At 53.6% G+C, this 21,759-nt stretch overlaps 1 protein-coding gene across 3 annotated transcripts in view; it reads left to right on the top strand.

The window, feature by feature from the left end:
- Positions 1–1,265: 1,265 nt before the first annotated feature.
- The window catches only part of GPSM1 (G protein signaling modulator 1), a gene marked incomplete at its 5' end in the record, with an annotated part of 64,155 nt that continues 43,661 nt past the window's right edge, over positions 1,266–21,759 (top strand). The window contains 2 exons of one of the 3 annotated variants that reach the window (XM_084298965.1): positions 1,266–1,394; positions 21,459–21,680. In XM_084298965.1, the coding sequence (XP_084155091.1) occupies positions 1,336–1,394; positions 21,459–21,680 (281 nt within the window). Of the gene's footprint in view, positions 1,395–16,808; positions 16,852–18,170; positions 18,335–21,458; positions 21,681–21,759 lie in introns of those variants that run through there. The other 2 variants (XM_084298966.1, XM_084298964.1) reach the window with 2 other exon arrangements.

Genomic DNA, 21,759 nt, shown 5'->3' with positions numbered 1-21,759 from the left:
TGGTTACTCCTTGCCATGCTCTCATGAACGGCTGCTTGCTGCTCTCAGAGAAACCACAAACCTGGGTTAAAAGCTGGCCGGTGCGAGGCATGGCACCCCAGCCTGGCCTCTGGGGCTGCCTGGAGTCCTTCCAGCAGGGCTCTGCACAACTGAGCCCACTCCAAAGCTAAGACACAGATACAACTTTGTTTATGAGCCTTCTTTTGGATTTAACTGCCCAATCAATTAATTCTTGGGAGAGAGGCTTTTGTGGTTTGCTAGTAGGGTGTTATTGATGGTGGTTTTCCCTGAGCAGGATCTCTGCTTGTTCTGGAGAGGGGCTTTTGCACAGGTCCCTCGGGTGAAACGTGCCAGTAAGTAGGACGTGGCTCTGGATTCCCCATGACCACAGGGTCCCCCATGACCGCATGGCTGCGGGGACTGCAGAGCGAGCTGCTGGAACCCACCGAAAGCCACAATTTATGCCTGCGCTTCTTTGGGGAGTCTGCTACGATAATGAGGTTTAATTTGGTGTTGCTGGATAAGCAGCACTCATTTACAGGCAGGCTCCTGCCGAGCAATCAGCTCATGAACCTACAGGAGTGTTGCAGGCCGTGGAAAACGGAGGGAGATGCATGCAGCATTTGAAGTGCCCTGCATCCAGCTCTGGACACATGAGAGGTGATGAATAAGAGGTGCTAGCGTCCAATGGGACAGCTGCTGTGGGCTGGAGGGAAACATCCCTATTCCGAGCGTGTTCCTTGCTGCCACAGGTCCTGGCTGCTTGCTCGGTGGCTCCTGGCGATGGGTGCTGCATCAGGCTGCCGGGGGGCTGCTGGTGCACCCCTGCTGCTGGCGTGGCTGTGGCTATGGCTGTGCCAGATCCTGCTGCTGGTCCTGCTGCTCCTCCAGGTGCAGGCACTCGATGCTGGGAGCAGAGCCTCAGCTGGGCAAGCCACGAGAGGTTTTACAGCGGGCTGCAGCTGGTGGGGAGCAGGAGGTGGTGGGGTTTGCTGCTGCACCAACCCCTTTGTGCAGGAGCCGTGCCTGCACCTCGACGTGGGCACCGGGGGCGAGCGGGCACCCAGGGCGAGGGCACCCAGGGGTGCTGCTCCGCTCCGGGGCGGCGGCAGCGCGGAGCCCCGCGACCGGGCCGGAGGAGGAGGAGGAGGAGGAGGAGGAGGAAGGGCCGCTGCCCGCCCGGGGCTGACATCAGCCGGAGGAGGGGCCTGCCCGCGAGTTTCTTTGCTCGGCGCATCACTTCCCGCTGCTGCCATACTCCGGTGCCCGGTCCCGGGCTGCTGCTGCGGGGCCGGGGCCGGTGCTGGTACCGGTGCCGGTACCGGTGCCGGTCCCATGGCGTTGCTGCCCGCTACCGACAGCCCGGGCTCCGCCGCCCGCCGGCTCTACTCGAGGTGAGCGGGGCCGAACCGGGGAGCGGGGCCCCGGCAGGATCGGTCCCTGCCCGCCACTCCCCGGAGCCTCCCCGCGACCCCGGAGCCCCCCGCCGGGGAGGGGAAGGGTGGGAGGCTCCCCCCGGGAGGGAGAGGGCTGCTGCACCCGGGTGGATCGGGGGGAAAGGCACCGGGACGTGGCGCTCCCCCCCCTCCCTCCGTGGGGCGTCTCTCGCCCGGTGCCCGGGACCGGGGGGGTGCTGAGGATGCTTGGGGGGGAGCCGGGGTTTGTAGCCCGGAGCCATGGGTGCTGAGGATGCTGAGCCCTCGCCCGTGCTGGGCGTTTGCATGGGAGGCTTCTCAGTCGCACTGCAGAGACTTCAAGGCTCAGCTTTAAAACCGGGTGCTACACGGGTTTGTGCGAGGCTGGGGAAAAGAGCTTCAGGCTCTCTGGGCTTTGTGCGAACACCGGGGCTTGGCTCTCCTCTTCGTCCAGGTCAAAAAATCAAAAAGTCTGAGCAGGAGGTGATTTGAGGCCCAGCAGTGCTGCTTGGAGTGTTGTTCATCCTGTTATAGCCTCGTTGTGTTTTCTTTCTCCTCTAGTAGTCACAAGTGGGGGTAATGCAGTGTTTGCATGGGAGGGGGATACTCGTGCTATATGCAAGATAGTAGTTTGCCATCAATTCATTTTCTCTGCTTTGCAGTTATTAGAATGGCAATTAGTAGGATGTCTACTTCCAAGCATTGGTTTGTTAGGAAAACAGGTGCTTTCCGGTATATCAGTTCCTGGGGAAATGAAAAGTCAATGCGGTTACAGCCACTGGTCTGCCTGCCCCAGGAGCTGCAGGGAAATGCACTGGCTTTTGATCAGGCTTGATCTTTTTTGTTCTTTTTTTTTTTTTTCCTTCTTGAAAACTTTTTGGGGAATTGACTTGTCATTTTGGGGATGGAAATCCTGGTGGGGGGCTGTGTACCCCCCTGTGGGCCTGTCCTGCACCACAGGCAGCACTACCGGCCGTGCAGAGGAGCGGTGGGGAATGTGACTTGGTCTGGGCAGCTCCTGCAGCGCCCTGCAGGCCTTGGAAGCGTGTGCCAGGGGAGCCTGTCCGCCTCTCCTGTGCTGCTAACTGGGGCTGTAACTCTGGAAGTTTCTCTGTAACTTCACTGGCATTGCCCTGGAGAAGTTTCTAGCTTGGAGTAGGTGACTCTAAGCCCTGGGTGACAGAAGCTCGGGTGCCTCTGAAGTAGTAAAGCTATGGTGACTACTATCAAACAGTATCGAAGTCTTTCTCCGTGTGTATTTATTTTCCATCGGAGCAGTAACTCTGGTGTAAGACCTGCCGTGGGCCCCTGTGTGGGCAGGGGGGCTGAGAGAGGAAGAAGAAGGCTGGGCTGGAAAGAAGCGTGCAGTGAAATGGGAGCATTTGGGGCCTGCTGGCAGCAGGTGTCCTCCTCTTCTCTGTGTCGTAGAGAGTCTTGCTTGCCTTTTTGTGCTGGCTGGCCTCAAAGGGGTGGGAAGTGGCCAGCACCGAGCCCATCAGATGATTCCCTAGGAACGTGAAAACTGAGATAAAAACTTGCTTAGTTCGTTCCTCCTTCCCTTGGTGTCCCCCCAGGCCTCCCCTTCTCTTCCTTCACTGTTCTCTTTCGGTGCTGTATGCAGGGGAGCTGCTGGCAGCTGTCATGTTTACGAACTTCTCTTGATTGTGTTGTAAACAGTCTCCATCTCACTCATTAATGGCACTTCAGTGGGTACCTGACCTGAATGTGCACCGGGCAATTAGAGAGCTCTCTGAGAACACCAGGGATCTTTCTAGAGATGGTGGCTTTCTCCTGTTCTGCTGGGAAACTGAGGTGGGGGACTTGTCGGCTTTCTGCTGCTGAAGGCAGCGAGAGAGGGCATAACTCGGCACGGGGTTAAGGCAGGATAAACCTGTGTTTACAAGGCAAATTGTGGGAAAAACTCCACCACAGGGATGGACTTTGCTCTGGAATGGTTCCTGTTCGCTTTGCATGGGTGTCCAAGGAATCAACACCCTGGGACCCTCCAGTTGCTTTCTGGGTGCTAGTTCTCAGTAACTTTCACAACTTTAGAAGAACAGGCTTGATGTAATACTAAAAGCAATGTTGTGTTCTGTTCATTCAAGAGAAAAAGAAAAAAAAGTTGTGCATTGTTTTCTTTTAAGATACAATTGAATACCACCTCTTAAAAAGAAGACAAATATTTTCTGTCTGCCTACCCACAGAGATAAAAATTAGCACCGCTGGCAGTGCGACTTCTGGCATTTGTTGGGAATTTTCCTGAATCTTCACACGAATAAGCCTTCTGCTGATAATTACTGGCTCTCTATTAACTTGGGCTGGGTTGGAGCAGCAGTGTGGTGACAAAGAGCTTTGTGCCCTGCTGGAAATCCTCTGAGCATTAAGGTAGGAGGGCTGTTGGCTCACAGGAGGATGGCATGGCAGGGGAGAGGAGGGTTTGCTTGTCCTGTAGGACAGGGAAGGGGCTCGGGTGGACTTGCTGCAGGTCTGTGCTGCTGGCAGCAGCTACTGCAGCCCCTGGAAGTTGGTGGTGGAAGTAGTGGGGCTTAGGAGAGGGATCATGCTCTGTGCTGGTGGCTGGCTGAGCACCTGGGTGCCTGCCGGAGGTGTCAGCTGCTGTGGCTTCATGCCCATGGCCCAAAGGCCGCTGTGCTCATGGCCCAGAACATGGGCAACCCACCAGAACAGCAGTGGTGTGACTGGATGGGGTTTTATGGAGTGGGGATGAGTTGGTGCATCAATGAAAATGTGGTGCTTTGCAGCACCAGGATGCTGGGAATGGCCCTTTCTTGTCCCTTGAGTTTGTAGATCCATCTTGAAACTGCTTATTACATTTGAGAATGTTGTTTGTTTTTTTTTGTCTAAAACAGTAATTTTTTCTTCTGTAGGCCTATGCAGTTGGTCTGATTTAGGCAGAGGGATGTTCTTAAACAGAGGCAAACAAACAAAACAGGACAAACATTTCTAAAATAGCTGTGCTGCACAATAGGTGACGTGGGCAAAAATTCCCTGGTAGCTTAGTGTGCAGTAGTAGCTTTGTTGGGATCTCTTTGGGACCTTTTTGAGCAACTTGCTTGTAGTTCCAGCATTTGTGAGCCGTGCGCTCATCCTGGAGCAAACCTTGGGCTGGGAGTTGGTGCCTGGGTTTACGCAGGTTGTCTCTGGGCCTTGAGCATCCCATTCGATTCTCCCATGTTTCACCTTGTGGGACATAGGGAAAGAGAACTCCTCACCTGTGTTTTGGGAAGGGGAGGTACCTGATATGTGTACAGTGCCTAGCACGGCATGGTCTTTGTCTTCTGACCTCTAGGTGCTGCTGCAATACAACCGATTGTCTCAGGGGAGTTAATCTGACAGTGTATACACATACAAGTCAGGATGCTGAGCTGCTCTTCCCCATGCTGTGCCAGCTGACTTGCACACCAGACCCTGTGCTTCTTGTCTTGACACCCTGTGAAGCCTCTTCTAGCCAACAGAGGAACATTTCCACTTTATTTGGCCACCCCAGGGCCTGGGTGTGGGTTTGAAGGGAGGCAGCCTTTGACCCTTTCACCCTGGGATGCTGCAGGAAGAGTGAGCGGCGCTGCCCCGGCTGTAAGCACGAGGCTGGAGGAGTCATAATGATGGTGAAGGTCCTTGGGGCCCGTGGTGCTCACAGCCCCTTGCCACCAGGTTGCAGGTGGGTCGCAGTGCCCAGGTGCTGCGATTTGCTTGTCTAATGAGGGAGTCCTGCTCTGGCTTCTGTGGGATCCGGGGCTGGTCAGAGCTTTGGGTGGCACCTGCCCCACTGCCTGCTTATGAAAATCATCTCGGGTGTAATTAATTTCTGCTTTCCTGGTGGACGTAACTAACCGGGGATCTGCTGCCTATTGTTTGTGAGGTAATTGAGGGAAGCGGTGCCTATTGCACCAAAGGATGAGAACCCTTTATGAAGGCTGAGAGAACTATTTGTTGTTAGAGTGATTTAAAAAAAAATCCTTTGTGGGTATTCCTCTGAACCACGACTGCTCTGGTGACGACAGCAGAGACTCGGCTGCGATGGGAGACCAGAAATATCTGGGCGAAGGAGACGGGAGCTGGCTGCGCAGCTCGGTTTGCATTCCCCTTCTCCAGGTCAGTGATGAGAAGGTCCCAGACACTGGATTTATTCCTGATCTTACACAAAACAGCTTTGTTAGTGCACCGTAGCTATGTGCAGTTTGTGCTCTCCCTAGAGCAAACAGGGGCATGTCTGAAGCCTCGCAGCCTGTGCTCTCATGCTCCCTGCTGCCTTGCCTCCACTCCAGCAGAGCTGGCTGATCAGAGAACATAAACTGCATCTCTTTGTGCTGGTGTAGCTGCTTTTTTGCCCTTTTGTATTTTTGCACTTCTGGAGATGTCCAGGCTTGCATTCAGCCTTGCCTGAAGAGCGAGTCTGAGCTGTCAGGCCTTACGCTGCGAGGAGCCACCAGCAGCACATTTCTTCAAGTCGGGGCTGTTGTATTTAACTCCTGATGCTGTTCTGCTGTAAGAACAGCTCTGTCTCCAAATTGCTGCTTGAGTGTCCTTTGTCTCCCCGCTCCCAGGCCAGCCGTGTGTCGCTGAGGGGCCAGCCCAGCTCCCAGAACCCGAAGCCACTTCCCTGTTCCCAAACACGCCGACCGAAGCCGTGCAACACAAACAGCACTTGGGCATGCGGGCTGCAGAGCCCGACCACAAAGTGGGGCTTTTATTCTGGGCCTGGGCTATTTATATATCGTCAGTGGGAGAGCTTTCCATTCACCGAGCTGCGCTCTCCTTTAGGATACTCTTAATTAAACATTACTTGAGGGAGCCAATTTTTCTAACTGGCTGAGAATTCAAGTGGTGGAAGCAGGATTTTTTTCCCTTCTCCTGCTGAAAGCTGAAGAAAGGAAGAGGAATCCTGTTGGCAGGCTACCTGCAGAGGACACATCTGTCGTCCAGCACCGTGAGCTGGCAGTGTAAGGCAGGGGACACCCTGCTGAGGAGGTGGGAGGGAGGCACAGCTGCTGGCTGAGCAATGCCTGGCAGCGTTGTGCAACTACCTAGGGAAGGAAGTGAAAATTTATCATTACAATGCAGTTTCAAGGGCGATAGTAAATGAGGGAGCTGTGCTGCAATGCTGCTTAACTGGTGTCTGCTGGGGTGGAATGGCAGGGCCAGTGGGGGCACGATGGTAATGAGGGCCTCGGCTCACCTCCAGGAGCGGGGCCAAGGCAGGCTCTTCCTAGAGATAAATGTTTGAGGCATGGCACTGAGCCCTCCACGTGGGTAGTCAAACTCCAAACTGATGTCGTGGCCTGATCCTGCTTGTGCCTGGCTGATCTGTGTCCCACACAAGCCTGGAAACGGGGGAGGAAACATGTGCTGAGGTGTCTCATCAATATCCAATTGTTTTTCCTTATTTTCACTGATATAAAATGATCCTGTCAAGGAGCAAAGCCACAGACACTGGAGCAATAGCACAAAACCTGAATGAATTACGTGGTAGGCAGTGCTACTATCTGATTGCTACTGTCAGGGTAGAAATAAATAGCTCAAGTCTTCCATTCCTAGTTTTCTTTCAGGATTTTGTCCAAGGAAGACAGGCACTGGGACCACAGGCCTTTGCTTTCTGACTCTCAGCTACATCATTCATAATCTCGAGAAGCTTCATCTTCTGCTGTGAGCCAGGAGGTGCGTGCAGCTGCTACACCCGCAGAGATTTCAGCCATCTGATTGTCTTGTCTCCCTTTGTGCTCTCCTCTTGCTCTTTGCATTCCTCTGGAGCAGCCTGGTTCATTGTGTGGCTCTTCTCTGGGGCTTTGTTGTACACGCACCTCTGCTCCAGATGCTGCAGGAGAACGGCATTTCCCCCATTTTAAGGCCGTTTCCTTAATCTGCGTGCATACCACTGACATACCTCGGTGTAGGAGCCATTTCACGTTGAGCCCTGGCTCCACCCGAAAGCAGCTGTTCTGCCTTGGAAGCTGCTTTGAAAAACGGATGGATAAAACTTCGTGCCGTCAGCCCATCTGTGCGGTTTGCTCCCTGAGCTGCAGAAAATGCCGGCTGCGTTATGCCCCTGGGAAGCAGCCCTGAACATGCGCCGTGCCGGGCTCCTCCACTGCCCTGGGGACCCAGCTCCGCTCCCCTCCCGTGCTCCAGCTGCCGAGGGGGCTGGTGCCTGGGCAAAGCATCGCCCCCGAGCTCCCTTCCTGGGTGCTGTGCTGAGCTCGCTGTGGACACGGCTCCTGCTGCTGATCTGTGATGAGACCTGGGGTAATTACTTGATTTGCTGCCTCCCTGGTGCTTGTGCACAGCTGGGACAGGCTGCGTGTGCGTGCAGTGGGGTTTCCCCATGCATAGATTAAAACATAAGCCTGTGCCAATTCCAGGTAGAGTGGAGGGGTTTGCTGTGCGTGTTTACAGGTAAAACTGCGGGGTTTGCTTCGCTGCTCCATCAGAATACGTTCCCTTAGTGTCCTCAGCACCCCTGAGGTTTTTGCTGACCGCTGGGCTGTGTCTGCTCTTCGAGTATCCAGGCTGCTGTCCTGTGAGCTGTGCTGCCAAGTCGGAGTGCCCAAAGAACAACCTCATCTGTGGAGCCTCCATTCGTGCCTGAGGAGAGCTGGAAGATGTTGATTAATATTCATCTCTCCGTGGCTATTTGCTAATTACTGTTATTCGTGGTTTGTGTTACGGTGCTGCCGAGTGTCCCACGCTGCTGTATCCTCGAAGGGTTACATCCCTTCCAGGCGCCGAGTGCTTAGTGAACATTCGTGTTTTATTGCAGCCTTGCTGGGAAATGCTGTTCCTGTTTTCAAGGGTGAGAAGTTGGACATCCTTCGGGGTGAAAGCAAATATAGGTGGCAGAGCTGGGAACTGAGCGTCCTGACTCCCACTGCTTCCCTTCGGTGCTTCCGTACCCGCATCAATGAGGTTGGCTGGGAGCTGGAGACCTTGGGTTTGTTTTAGGGAGCTGTGCAGGCACAGCACTCACACGCACGACATTACAATGGTGCTACTGTTCTGCTTAATGCAGGAGGGAGCGAGATGTTGTTTAGAAATTCAGCAGCAGGGGAATTAAAGCCCAGGCTCTGCCTGTTTGCGAGGTGTGCCCCGCAGATGTGGTGGGGCTGCTGCAACCCACGGGCTGGGAAGAGGAAAAGAGCAGCCTGGGTGGCCGGGAGGTCTGGATTTGGGCTCTCAGGGCAACCAGGCATCAGCTGGGAGAAGGCAGGGGAACAGCCCTGAGCTGCTGGAGTGCTCGGGGATGTGTGCTTCTGTGGGGTTATCTGTCTTGCCAGTGCTAAGAGAGCAGGTAATTTTAAAAGAGAATCAGTAAGAGAATAATGTCCCCTGCCAGAAAATCAGCTGTGGGTTAAATCACACAGGAACTGAGCAGGGTTCCTGGGTGCCCCGGCTGCATGGAGCTTGTCTTTGGGATGTTGTGGAAGGTGGAGAGAGAAATACAGCTGCTGGGATGGGCACCAGCTGCTGGTGCTCTGGGAAGGGTCCTGTCCCTCCTGTGCTCTCCCTGGGTTCCTGTAAAGTTATCACAGCTCACGCTGTGCCAGAAATCAACCCCTTTCTGTACCGAGATCTGTACCGAGGGAAGGGACTGGGGGCTGTATCCTGCCGCAAAACACAGAGGCCATCGGCTCCGGCTTGTTTACTGGCCAAGCTTTCTGCAGCATGAAAGCAGAAATACAAACCCCCAGTGACTAAATGAATGGAAATCTCAAGCATCGTAAGCAAAGTGTGGTTCTCTTCCCTTTCTGACAAAAAGTCCCTCTGGTTTCTGGGAGGAGCAGCTTGCTTAGGGAGCCCAGGGTGAGTGAAAAGGGACTTCCACGTTAAATGCAGATGAACGTCCTGGAACTGTGAGAGTCCCGTGTGTGCCTCGAGGTGTTTCCTGGCCTGCTTGTCCCACTGAGTGTCTGAGCCCCTGCCCATTTAACTAATAAAACAGACGAGTTCACTGCGGCCAGAATTTTAAGGCTGCAGCCCCTGGCCAGCTCCTGCATCAGCTGCTTCCATTAGGGCTGTGATCCAGGGAGCTGCCAGCAGGAAAGAGGTGATTGAAGCGTGCGGTTTGATCCTTTGCTGGGTAAGGGCACTGGAGAAAGGGAGGCTGTCACGTTATCTGCGTCCATCCCTTTCAAGTGCACCCCTGGGACTATGAGCAGTGTGAGCATGCCATCAAATACCCCCGGCTCCGAGGTTGTGCTCGACGGGGAGCTTCGATTGCATGCTTGAGTGAAACGGTTTCAAATACCCAGTTTTTCCTCTGCTGTTCTGGAGGAAAATGAAAACTCACTCAGCAAAATGCGTTTCCTTCAATAAAACTATTTTTTGGTGTTGGTGTTTCTGGCAGAAAGTCGTCCTCAGCCATGCCCCTGGCTCTCAGAGCTTTGCAGGGTTGGGGGAACGATGGGTGCTGGGAAAAGCAAACCCTTGAAACCTGTGGGGATGTCTGATAGCAGCCCTGCACGGAGGGGTCCTGTTGTGCTGGAGGGGCTGCTGCCTGGGGGAAGCATCGTCAGGGCCACGTGCTGCTGGCATCCTCTGCCTTGGGCTCTCTGTCCCTGTTGTCTGTGACTGAGGCTGGCCCCAGCACCCAAATGTGAAGCCAAAGGTAGTGTCACAAGGATGAGGAGCAAAAAAAGCTGTTGCATGACTTGTCCACGGCTCTCCCGCACTGAACACTTGATGTTCTGCTGGGGTAGAGATCTGTTTCTGAGGGACCTGATCCGTGGGACATCAGGGAGTCCTTTCAGGTCTGCAGAAGCAGGATCAGGCCCCAGGTGTGCCTGGAGGAGCTCTGTGCTCCGAGGGGAGAGCTCATCTGCTGAGGGCTGGGTCGTCTGCACTGCCAGCAGCCTTGGGAAGGGGAGGAAGGAGAAGCTGCACAGTCCTGGCTCCAAACGAGAACTGAGTCATCTGTCGAGGCTGTCGGCTCCCTCCCAGAGCTGGTTGCCTGAGGCTAACGTGGCACAGAGACAGGAGACGTAAATATATATATATATACACATGGGAGAGAAAAGTAACAGCTCCAAACATGTGACTGGAATTTTTAAAAAAGCGAATTACCAATTAAAGCCATGTGTGTTGGAGGATGTAACTGCTCCTGAAAGGATCTTGGAGGCTGTTGTACAGCACGAATGCGGCCGTTCCGTAGTGCCCTGCGTTAAAACAGGCCGGCTCCTCCAGCACACAAACCCTGGGGGAAAGCGGTGGTGTTCCCGTGTGCCAGCAGCCTCCAGGGCCTGACGGGTTACGGTGAGGAGCTGTCTCGGGTTGAGGTAAGGAGCTGTCTCGTCGCCTGTCTCGCCCTCCCTGTTGCTGCTGTCTGCGCTCCTGAAGCGCGTCTCTCAGCGCAGCCTGCTGGCGTGCCCTGTCTGCATTTCCCTGGAAGATGAAGCTGTCTCCGTGCAGGAGCAGAGTTTTTTCTGAAGACGTGCATTATTCAGGAGGCAGTATAGAATGAGCTCCCTAGCTTTGGGCGTGTGTGTGACCCTGGTGTTATCTTCGTTCCTCCTTCAGCAGCAGTGGGGAGAGGGAGCAGTGAATTCTTCCAGTGCCACAGCACAGCCTGCGCTCTGCACAGCCCTTATGGCACCTGTCAGGTTACAACAAGGAGCCATCCTAAACCTAAAACAGGTCCGTGGGGAGGTCTCTGCCTGTTTCTCATTCTGTCTCAGCTGTAGGCTTCTGTCAGCAGGTAGTAATGGTAGAACATTAAACCCATGGCTTCATCCTTCCTATGTGCATGGTAACGAATGCTGTGCTGGGTGTACTGTGCGGCAGCAGGGAAGGTGAGGGTGTGAAAGAAACATGAGGGAGGGAGAAAAAGGAACTGGAAGTTAAAACGATGAAGAACGTGGCCTTAGGAAGCTTGGTTTGGAAGGGGGAGGTACGGCTCTGTGGCTGGCTGCAGCAATGACAGAGCATCCCGGTAAGCTGCGGAGCTGCTCCTGCTCTGAGCTGGTTTTCTCAAGAACATCACCGGTGGTTTACCCTTCAATAAACCTCCTCTAGCTTGGATTCTTCTTCAGTGATGGAGCAGCCAGAGCTGCTGCCAGGGCAGCACACAGACCCCCGGCAGTCTTGCTGTGAGCTCCTGGCAGTGTCGCTGGCTGTGCTGTGCCCAAAATCAAGCATCCCACCAGGGCTGCCCTGGGCAGGATGCACGATTGCATGGCAATGCTGCTTGTACTGGGCCTGGTGTAGTCTGAGAGCTGTCCTTGTTAGAGGGCTTGGGTTATTTGGTGTCTTCTCCCTGGTCCAGAACCCAACCCAGCACCCTAGGGGTGGGAGAGCAGCTGCTGTGGTGCAACAGGGGTCGTGTTAGGATGGGAGAGAGGTGCTGAGCTTTGGAGGAGTCTTGGGTACTTCACTGCAGTTGGATGTGCTGCAGTCTTTTACTCTAGAGGAAAACAGAAGAGGCTTTTTGGCATAGAAATAAAACCTTAAAAATATAACTATTTATTTTAAATATGATGCTTCGTCCTTTTCTTCCTCTTACCCAAGGCTCAATTCCAAGGAACATAAAAAGGACATCATCTTTTTGTCTTTGCTCATAATTTTTGCAGTTTGCTTAAAAACCAAATCATTGTGTGGACTAACACATGATTTTGTGCTAGCAATGGGAAAATTACTAGGGAAAGTAATAATGTTCTTGCCATATCCTGGGAGACTTTCCAAGAAACAAACTCTTTATACAAATTCCTGCTGTGAGGGAACAGTACCAGAGTCTATACCACAGCTGCAGAGACGTACCGTGCTTTGCTCTGAGGCTGGCTCACACAGTGAGGCATACTTGCCTGCTGTTCACATGGGATTTACACACTGATATCACCATGTCGGAGCAAAACCTCACGCAGTGCCGTGTCTGGGGATGAGCAGGGACTTGTCTCCGTATGCTTGGTCCGTGCAGATGTTTGTTGTGGTGGATCCAAGCATTCCTGGGGTAGGTGTTATCTGCAAAGCCACGCCAGGACAGAAGTGCTGAGAATTCTGGAAAATGCAGTGGAGGACTAAGCTGTATGATCCTCTGGAAGGAGGGAAACCAGCTTGCAGGATGCTGGAGCTCCAGGGCTTCCCACAGAGCCAGCAGACACCTGGCATGCTGTGCCACATGGTGCTAGACAGTGGGTCTGTTCTCAGATGAGCAGAGCATGATTCTCACCTTGCATGTGAACTGCCTGGCCGCCTGGGAATCCTGCCACACTCTGATTTGTGGGCTCGCAGATTAATCTGATGGCGCACACAGATTCTCTATAATGTCACGAAGAACCCAAAAGCACTCTTGCTGCTGTTGTGCAGAGTCTGGCTTTGCACAGAGGAGCTGCACAAACTGTCTAGAGATGCTGGCAAGGGCTGCGCAGCTCTCCTGGCTGATATCTGAGCTCTCAGGGGACCTCAGTTTCCTGGCTTTATAGACGTGTGGAACATTGTGTTTAGGAAATCCAGAGGGGTGCCCTGGGGCTGTGAAACTGCCAGGGGGAGCAGCAGCATCCTATGCCTGAGCATTGAGTTTGCAAGGCAGCTCTCTAAGTGTACATGTGTCTGGGTTAGCTTTGAATATTCAGCACCCCAGAAATTTTCAGGGGGATCTTGACAGTGCTTTCAACAGCCCTTGGAGCATGAAACAGCTGCAGAGGAGCAGCGTAGAATTGGTGCATCCTGCTCTGCTGCACCCCGGCCAAGGAAGATCTGTCCTGCTGGGGTGCTCTGGCCTGGTGTTACCCTCTTCGTTGCCTTTACCTGGGGGAGTCTGAAAAAAGGAATTGTCGCCTGTTTGAATTCATGGCCTTGATCCCTCTGTTCCTGCTGATGGCTTCTCAGTGAGCTCTGCAGATCATAAAGGAGGGTCTGGCTCCTGCTGTTCCTGCTGCTGAGAGCACATCCAGGCCCCTTTCAAGTGTGAGCTGTGCTCTGAGGCCTCTCGATGAGCTGTGATCACTCAGTGACTCCCTGGTTTGACGCCTGGGTGGCTCTTCAGGAGGATCCCAAAGGTGCAAAATGCTTGGCTGGGGGCTGAGGGAAGCAGACGAGCCGGGAAGGGAACAGCACCAGCTCGGCTGTAGGGTGCCGAGGAGCCAGCAGGAAAACTGTGGTGTGAACTTCATTACCATTGCCTTGTGCCCCGCACCACGATGATCTGTTTGTCCTGCCTTGGGTCTGTGGGCAGGAGCAAAGCAGTGAGGGCATGAAGCCCCTGGGTGCTGGAGCTGGGTGGATACGGGGCTGGTTCAGGATGAGGCCTTCTGCATGGGGGCGGCTGGGGCAGCAGGTAGAGGGGGCTTCTTTTGTCAGGCAGGGGTTAACCATGCCGTGTTCCTGCCCTTGCTGGGACTTGGCAGCATCTCGTCACTGTGCAGTTGTTTTCCTGCCACGGTCGGTGCTCTGAGGCAGGAGAAATTGGCAGCTGGAGGGAGGAAGGAGAAGGGGGGCTGCAGCTGAGGGGGCTTCCAGGCAGCTCAGGCTGAGGAAGGACTTGGGCCCGTGGCCTCTGCGTTTCTGGGGAAACCAGGCTGATTTCCTTGGCTTCAGAAAGCTTCAGAAAAGTTGTCTGGTTGTGGAGGATAGGAAGTCTCCGAAGGCCCCTCAGCCTGTGCAGCTGGGGCTCTGTGAGCTGGAGCCCTGTGGGCTCGAGCCTGGCCCTGCTGCCAGGGGGGTCCAGGAATTAGGTGTGTGGCTGGGCAGTGCTTCAGAATTAGAAAAAAATAGCCCCCACGAACCAGAATCCATCCGTTTTCAGTAACAAAGCTGGTGTGAATGTGCCCTATATGCTGGTGGGTAAAAGGAGGTGAATAGCACCAGAAAAATGGTATCGAGCTGGTCAGCTGCCTTCGGTGTATGGCTGCTGGTGAGTCAACTGCTTGTAAACAAATTTGTTTTCCTGACGCACATCGTGATTGTAACTCCGGGTGTGTTGTAGCAGGAGCGGTGTGGATTTAAATCAGAGCACACACTTCAGCGAGAGGATGTGTGTGTGACCTGGCTGCCAAAGTAACGCTGTAATGAAAAGCCATTCAGGCTGCGCGTCCTCTGTTGCCCTCTGGTTTCTGGAAGTGACTGAGGGAAATAGCACTTCACTTCTGGTGAAATCATCCCAGGAGTGTTGTTTCACTGCTGCGTGATGGATTAATTTCATTGAGGGCCCCAGCAGCGTACCAGCGAGCAGAATGCTCTTGCAAAACTCAGGAAGTTTTTCCTTGTGCTGAAATCAGTGAGTTCGTTTGAAGGATTTAGCAGGATGAGAAGGATTCATTCTCACTTCTTGAAAGCGAGTTCTCTTGCACAGTCCCTCTTCTGAGGCATCTTGATCAGTTCATAGGTTTCCCTGGATTTGTTCAGGTTGGGAATCAGAATGTGCTTTAATGAATTGCTGTCCAAACTGGTATCTCTTCAATCTTAATTTCCATAGGTCCTGGGAAGTTTTTACGTCTAGTTTAAGTGCTTTGGATCTGGGTATCAACTGTTAAAACTGTTAACCAGGATGAGCTGAAATGACATTTACACCTTAATGGTAACATTAATTTATGGGTTCCTGTCCATCCTCTACAACTGACTTACTGTGGGCAAGTTCCTTGCTGGATTTTGGCTTCCTCGTGCTCCAAATGGGTAATACTTTATGAAGGCACAATGGTAACTATTTTTGCAGTCCTTTGATCAAAAAGTCTCTACACGTACAAGTTCAGCATCAATAAATGCTTCACAAAATGCTATTAAAACAGCAAATAAATCCCACGTGCCTTCAGGTCTCACCGTCCCTATGAACCCAAGCCCCGGAGGAAGTCATTCCACATGGCCTTGGCTGCACAAGACCCTACACGTGGTCCCTGGGGAGCTGTGTGAGCAGGGGAACGCTGGCTGACTTCTGCTTTTAAGCAGGCAGCAGAAGTTTGAATTTGAATTTCTGACAATGACACAGCTTGTCGGAGCCATTATGACTTGAAATGGGGTTGTATTCAGCTCTGCTAATAAGAGGGTAAATGCAACTAAATACAGCTGTCTTCCTCGCTGTCATTTGGTATTTATTAGCAAATATGCAGTGGAATTGAATCCCTTGTAAGTACTCTGCAGCTAATGGTAGATAGCAATTAACTGAAATGAGTACTGTTGAGCACTGACGCTACCATCAGCGAGTGGAAGAGGAGATGTGGAGCCAGCACGCAGGCCCAGCAGCTTCCAGAACACCCCGTAGTTCTCCCCTCTGGATTCTCTCGTTTCATGCCTTTATCAAGACTGCGGTGAAAATCACTTCATCCTGGCCCTCCCAGGAGCTCCAGCTCGAACAAATGTTTTTCAGGCAGCAGTAAGTATATGGATGCCTGCGTGTTTCTGTGAGCAAGACGGTCCAAGTGTGTGATGAGGAGGTGTGAGCGAGGAGGGTTGAGCTGCTGATCGCTCTGTGGTTTCCCCGTTTTCCGCCCCTGTGCTGCCTGGGGCGGACGTGGGGCCGAGGCACAGACCCGAAGGCTGGGACGTGGCTGCAGCAGCAGCCCTGAGCTTCGGGTCTGCAGCAGCTGGTGATCCTCCAGAACGGCTCTTGGCTAAAAGAAATGTGCAGTGGTGTTTTTTAAGCTAGCAGGGAGAGGGTGAATGTGATGCTGCCCATGCAGTGTTGTTTTCTTGGAATGCTTGGCAAGGGAGATGCAAAGATTTGGGGGAAGCAGGGCATTGGGAGGTCAAACTGTAGCTCCAAGCCTTTAAACCCATGCCGTTAGTAGTGTTTCCCCTCTGGGGACCTGTATCATCACAGAAGTCCTATATATAGTGCTGTTTTGACAGCAGTCACAGTGATTGTTGTTAATAGCACTGATAACACCCCGTGCCATTTGCTTTGTTTCTTTCTTGGCAGTGTTCTCAGCATCCCCAGCACTCCTGGGACCCTCGCTGCCTTCTCCTTATTGCTGTGTTGTTTGAAAATATTTGCTGCATAAGAGTCCTTGTGTCTCGGCTGTGCACCTTTTGTAAAGGCACATTTTTTGCTCTCTAATTCTTTCAGTAGCATCCAAGGCAGCCACAAGGCAATCGTGCTATGCGCCGTCATTAGCTGCTGTCTGACAGTGATGAATGACCCTGAGAAATCTCATCGTTAAGGCAAAACCAGCCCTTCCTGGTCGTCTCGGCTCCTTCTGCCTTCAGATCACGGTTATCCTTCAAAGAAGACGTGAAGGAGGAGGGAGGGTGGCCCTGCGTGTGCTGCATTGTCCCTGCACGGCGCGGGGTCACCCTCCAGCGTGTGTCGGCAGCAGCGCCCGCTCCCATCTGTGAAATTCGCAGCTGTCGCCTTGATGGGGGCCGAGTCCTCCGCCAGCATGATGCCATTCACTCCTTCCCCTGGCAGAACGCTGTGCAGATTGCCTAACTCGTCTGTGGCCAAACATGAGGCTTATCTTTGGCCTCTTGCTGCTTTTAATCATTCCTTGCGTTACAACTGGTATCTTTAACACTTTATTTTCACCTGGCTAGGTTTGACGAGGCCTGTCCTCTCCGTGCATTCACACAAACCTTTTTACTCTGCTTGGTGTGCTCCTGTCGTGGTCTGGGACCTGTGTACCTCAGGGGGATGTCAGAGCCTCCTGGCTGCCTGTGGTGGGCCTGGAGTCAGTCTGTGAATCCTGCCAGAGCCTGGAAGTCCTGCCTGGCTGCAGCAACGTGCAGATCTGCACGGGTGGTTTGCACAGACTGAGGGCAATGCTTATGAGCAGGAGCTGCTCCAAGCAAGCTATATTTTCCTCCTATTTTTCTCTCCCATATCTTTGCTCAAACCCCCAGCTGGGGACACACAGCGCTGTTAGCTGCGAGGTTGTGTGGTGGGGGAATTGCATTTTCAAGCTTCGGCATTGTGGCTGTGGAAGTAAGAAAAGCAGCTCGTGTTCTGCAGCGTCCCTTCTGAGCCACGCCATATGGCCGAGCCCAGCACCTTCAGCCTGTCGGCAGCGATTTGCTGGCTCAGGAGGGAGGGAATCCTCTTTCCTGGTATTAAGGCGTGAGCAGAAGTGCTTGCTGAGGTGGTGCAGGCCCAGGCGTGTTGCCTGTGTGTCAGCAGAAGAGAAATTTAATACCTTGGGTGGGGTAGGGGGGACAGAAGGCTGTGCCTGCCCAGGTTGGTTCAGCAGGCAGGCGCGTGCACCGTGCGTCTGCCTCTCGCAGACTGGGGACAAGCAGGAACTGCTCGGATCGTTTGTGGACTTTGCAGAGCTTCTTTGGGGTCTGTCAAGTGAATGTGTGCTTCTGGCCAAAGACAAAGCTGCTCTGGAGCAGCCCTGAGCTTTCTTCCTGACGAGGAGAGGTGTCTCACGACAGCAGCCAAGGAGGCACCAGCAGGAGCAGCCGCTGCGACCACAGAGGCGAAGAGCTTTGGGAAGAGATCGATTCAGAAAGGAGGGAGATGCATGCCTTTGACCTCGACCATCTTGTGGACTCACCCAGAGCCCTTTTTCTTCTTTGGGAAGTGCTGAAAATATGTGAATAAGCCAAGACACTTGTTTCTGGAGTTTTAGCTGTGGACTCACCTCTCTGGTACCTGAAAGCAACAGATGACGAAGGATTTCTCAGAGGGAAGAGGACAGTGCTTTCTGCAGGTCTTTTGAAATAAAAGCAGCGCTCCTTTTTCCCCTTCCCTTTCACAGGCAGCATACAGGGGAGAAAAATAGGTGTCTCATATAAATGCAGGATCCCAGCAGCTTACTGGTGATGCTGCCCAAGTGGATGGAGTGAAAACTGGAGAGCAGCACGCGTCGTCCGAACATGAAGATGCCGTCAGCGTCTTCCAAACCCCAGGTCTCACCTGTGAACTTAACAGCAAGAGCTGTCTGCAAAATCGTGCCTAGCAGACCTCAGCCCCGCTGCTTCCTTCTGCCCGTGGGCTTGGAGCTGTGGGTGTACGTTCAGAAAATGCGTAACCTGAAGAAGAAGAGGTAGGAGAGGGCTCAGGCGCTTCCTGTGGGAGGAAGCAGGGCTCTGACTCGAGGCTGGCTCTGCTCACGGCTTTCCTTTGCCAGGGTCTGGCAAGATCGGTTCAATTTGGCTCGCTTATTCAGTGGATTCCTGTCTTCTTCCTGCCCAAATTGCCCTGCTTGTCTTTTCCTACAGACAGCTGAGCTGTAGCCACCAGCAGCTGTTGTGCGTGGAGTGATTTGGTGTGCTTGTGTGTGTTGCTGAACCTTGAGCTGCCTCCTCTGCCCCTCGTGTTGTTTCTGAGCACTGCTAAGCCTGTGGTGACTGAACTGCACGTAAAGGTGCTTCCCTGAGGATGTGGGAAGGGCAGGCAGGTTTTACGAGTGGGTTGTGTTTCCAGTTATAACTCCTGTCCCCAGCTCTCGTCCCTCTGCATGGCAGCAGAGTCTTGGCTCAGGGAAAAAGCTGCCTCTCCCCTCCCCTTGCTTGCTCAGGTCCTGGGCTGAGCCGTGATGTTAATCGGGTAAGTCAGATGCTCTGCAGAGCAGCCTGGCCAAGGACAAACAGATTTTGGTTCCAGGCTGTGTGCACTGAGGCCGTGTCACCACGCTGTGCCGGAGCGGTGACGGGGGGAGCCCCGCGGAGTGCACGCGTGTGTGTGCGTGTGTCAGTGCAGGAGCTTCACTTCTGGTGAAGCTTCCACTGGTAAAAGGTAGTCAGAACAAGATGCTGATCCTCGAGCACATGGCCGGGCTGTATTGCCGTGAGGCTCTTTGTGTGACCATTGCTATCCAGATCACGTTAAAAATTTGGTCTGTACGTGGCTGCGATGCTGTGAATCGGGCAAACTGAGCTCCAGTGCGGTTTTTAGGCTGTTGAACAGCTGGTGAACTCAGGCTCTTAAGGAGAACCTGGTTATTGGGAAGAACTTTGTTGAAATGTGGAATTATACAAAATGTGCTTCTCTGTCTGCGGTCTTTTAACTGGACCCCAACATTAGTCCCCATGATAGCAGCTCATTCCCCCATTTCAAGTCCTTTCAAGACTCATCTCTGCTCAGTTTCTTGAACTTAGTTGTGCTGATTTCAGTATAAGCTGTTCTCTGTCTTTCTCCAGGCCCAAACCTTCTTTCAGCCATTTGGAGAACATTGGCAGGTGGCTGTCAATGCCTGCTGATGACACCAGGTGTCTGCTCTGATGATCTGCAGGCCACAGAAGCGCCTTAAACTGCTGGGAGTTTGGTGCGATCCCCAGACGGGCCCCTCTAATTCAACTCACTGTAGCAGACGCTGGTTCTTGTTCGTTTTCATGTGGCCTGGCAAGAGGATCAGTAGAGAGGGGTCGAATATTTTTAGTTTAAACCATCAACACTTCGCTTTTTCCTGTATCTAAGGGGAGTCTAGGCAGGGCCTGATGCTGCACAGGCACTTCCAGCAGCCTTCCTGCAGAGTTAAGGTGCTGCTGACTTGGGCAGAAGATGCTGGAGCAGGGTCCTGGAGCAGGAGGAGCTCTACCCCGAAGTCCCTGGGTGCAAGGGGTGTGTGGCAGCAGGTTGGGTCCTTGGGGAGAGAGCTGGGGTGGTTGCAAGGGTGGCTCTGGGGGAGGCATCTTCAAGGGCTAAAGGGGAAACTGCTGCAGGAAGCATCGGGGCAGTGAGGGTGGACACATCGTTCTCCTGGGCTGTGTACTGTGACTGAGCTTCCTGCAGTGCTCTTTCACTGTGAGGAGAGCAGGATAAAATCCTCCTTTGGATGTTTGTCATCTTCTGTCTGACCCGTGCTTTTCTGCCTCTGGACAAGTGAGCTGTAATTTTTGTGAGCAGCTGCCTGCCTCTGACCTCTCTGGGTTTGACGTTTTAAAATACATGAAGCAGAAAAGAGCAAAGGGGAACGCGCTGCATAGAGGAGCAGGAACACGCTGTGTCCATCCACCTCGCGGAGGGGCCGACTTTGCAACAGGCAAGATGTTTCCAAACGCCAGCTTTCCAAGGCGTGCTCTGTCCCTTCTGAGAGCTGATGGATGCATGGCTCTGCAATCTTACGGTGCCGGCTGTGACTTAGGGCTTGGTGGAGCATTTTTCCCTTGAGGTGGCATTGCTGCTCCCCCCCTGGCTCGCAGAGCTTTGTGCCAGCAGCACGGCGTGCGCCGCTGCCGAAGGCGTTGAGAAATGCGAGGGGGAACAGCTCGCCTGCAGGCCAACGTGCAGAGCGCCGGTGGAAAAAGTGACAGACGGGGAGTTAATGGAAAGCAGACGCGGAGCACTGGAAGCTGCTCCGCCAAGAAATTCTGCACAGCCCAGGCTTTTCTCTGGTATCCAATAAAAACGTGCTGCAACTTGGCTACCCTCTCCGTTACCCCAGGGAAATGGCACAGGCACGAACGGCTCGGGTCTGTGGCTGCTGCGCTGCGAGCCACCTTGAAGAAAAACAGATGCCGTGCCACGCTGAGGGTTGCAGGCGTGTGATGGGAGAGCCAGGAGGCACGAGTTTCTTCTCCCAGGTCCCACCAGTAGCCCAGAGGCTGCTGGTGGCCACTGGCAGTGTAAATCTGGGTGCTCCTGTCCCATGCACGCAAGCGGCTGGCTGCACAACTCCGAGGTGTTATATGGCCCCTTGGAGCCCAGGGGAAGCAGTGGTTGCCCTGAGGGAGGATTGGGAAGGGCAGGCAGAGCCCCAGCCTGGGTGTTCATGGACTTGGACCCCTCCAGAGGGAGGGCAGCTGCCAGGGAAGCAGGCTCAGTAGTCGTTCAGTCCCTATGGTTGTGGGCCTTGTCCGTAGAGGGTCTTCTGCTCTCTGATATTTCCCTTCCCGCTGCCCAAAAGGTAGAGCCAAAACGGACAAAATCAGCCTGGTGATTTAGAAGCTGGTCTGCTGGAGCCACGCACGGTTTGACTTGCTGTGGGCATCACTCAGAAAATGACTTATTCCTAAATACCGTGGTAGTTCCTGCAAATGTTGATGGTAGACGCTGAAGTCTGGCTGGGCTTTGGGCTCAGGCTGCTCGCTGTGCCTCTGGAGGTGCAGACGTGCACTGCACTGATAGCTTTTCCAGGTGCAGTCATTTCAGATACACGCTGAAGGATCTCTTTAACCGTCGTGTGGCTGCAGCCTGACGCCTCTAAAATCGCCGTCTTGCTTTTGCAGAATGGAGGCCTCCTGCCTGGAGCTGGCCCTGGAAGGAGAGCGCTTGTGCAAGGCAGGGGACTTCAAAGCAGGGGCAGCCTTCTTCGAAGCAGCGGTGCAGGTGGGGACGGAAGACCTGAAGACTCTCAGTGCCATCTACAGCCAGCTGGGCAATGCTTATTTCTACCTAAAGGAGTACTCCAAGGCCCTGGAGTACCATAAGCACGACCTTACGCTGGCCAGGTAAGCGTGCTGGCAGTGCCTCATCCTAATCAGTCTGAGCAAAGGGGAGTTCTGTGGGATCTGAGCCCAACGTAAGGAC

The sequence above is a fragment of the Netta rufina genome (assembly GCF_964035555.1).
Source record: "Netta rufina genome assembly, chromosome: 20".
Taxonomy (NCBI): Eukaryota; Metazoa; Chordata; class Aves; order Anseriformes; family Anatidae; genus Netta; species Netta rufina.
The sequence above is the reverse complement of the archived record's forward strand: the minus strand, read 5'-3'. Positions and strand labels throughout refer to the sequence as shown.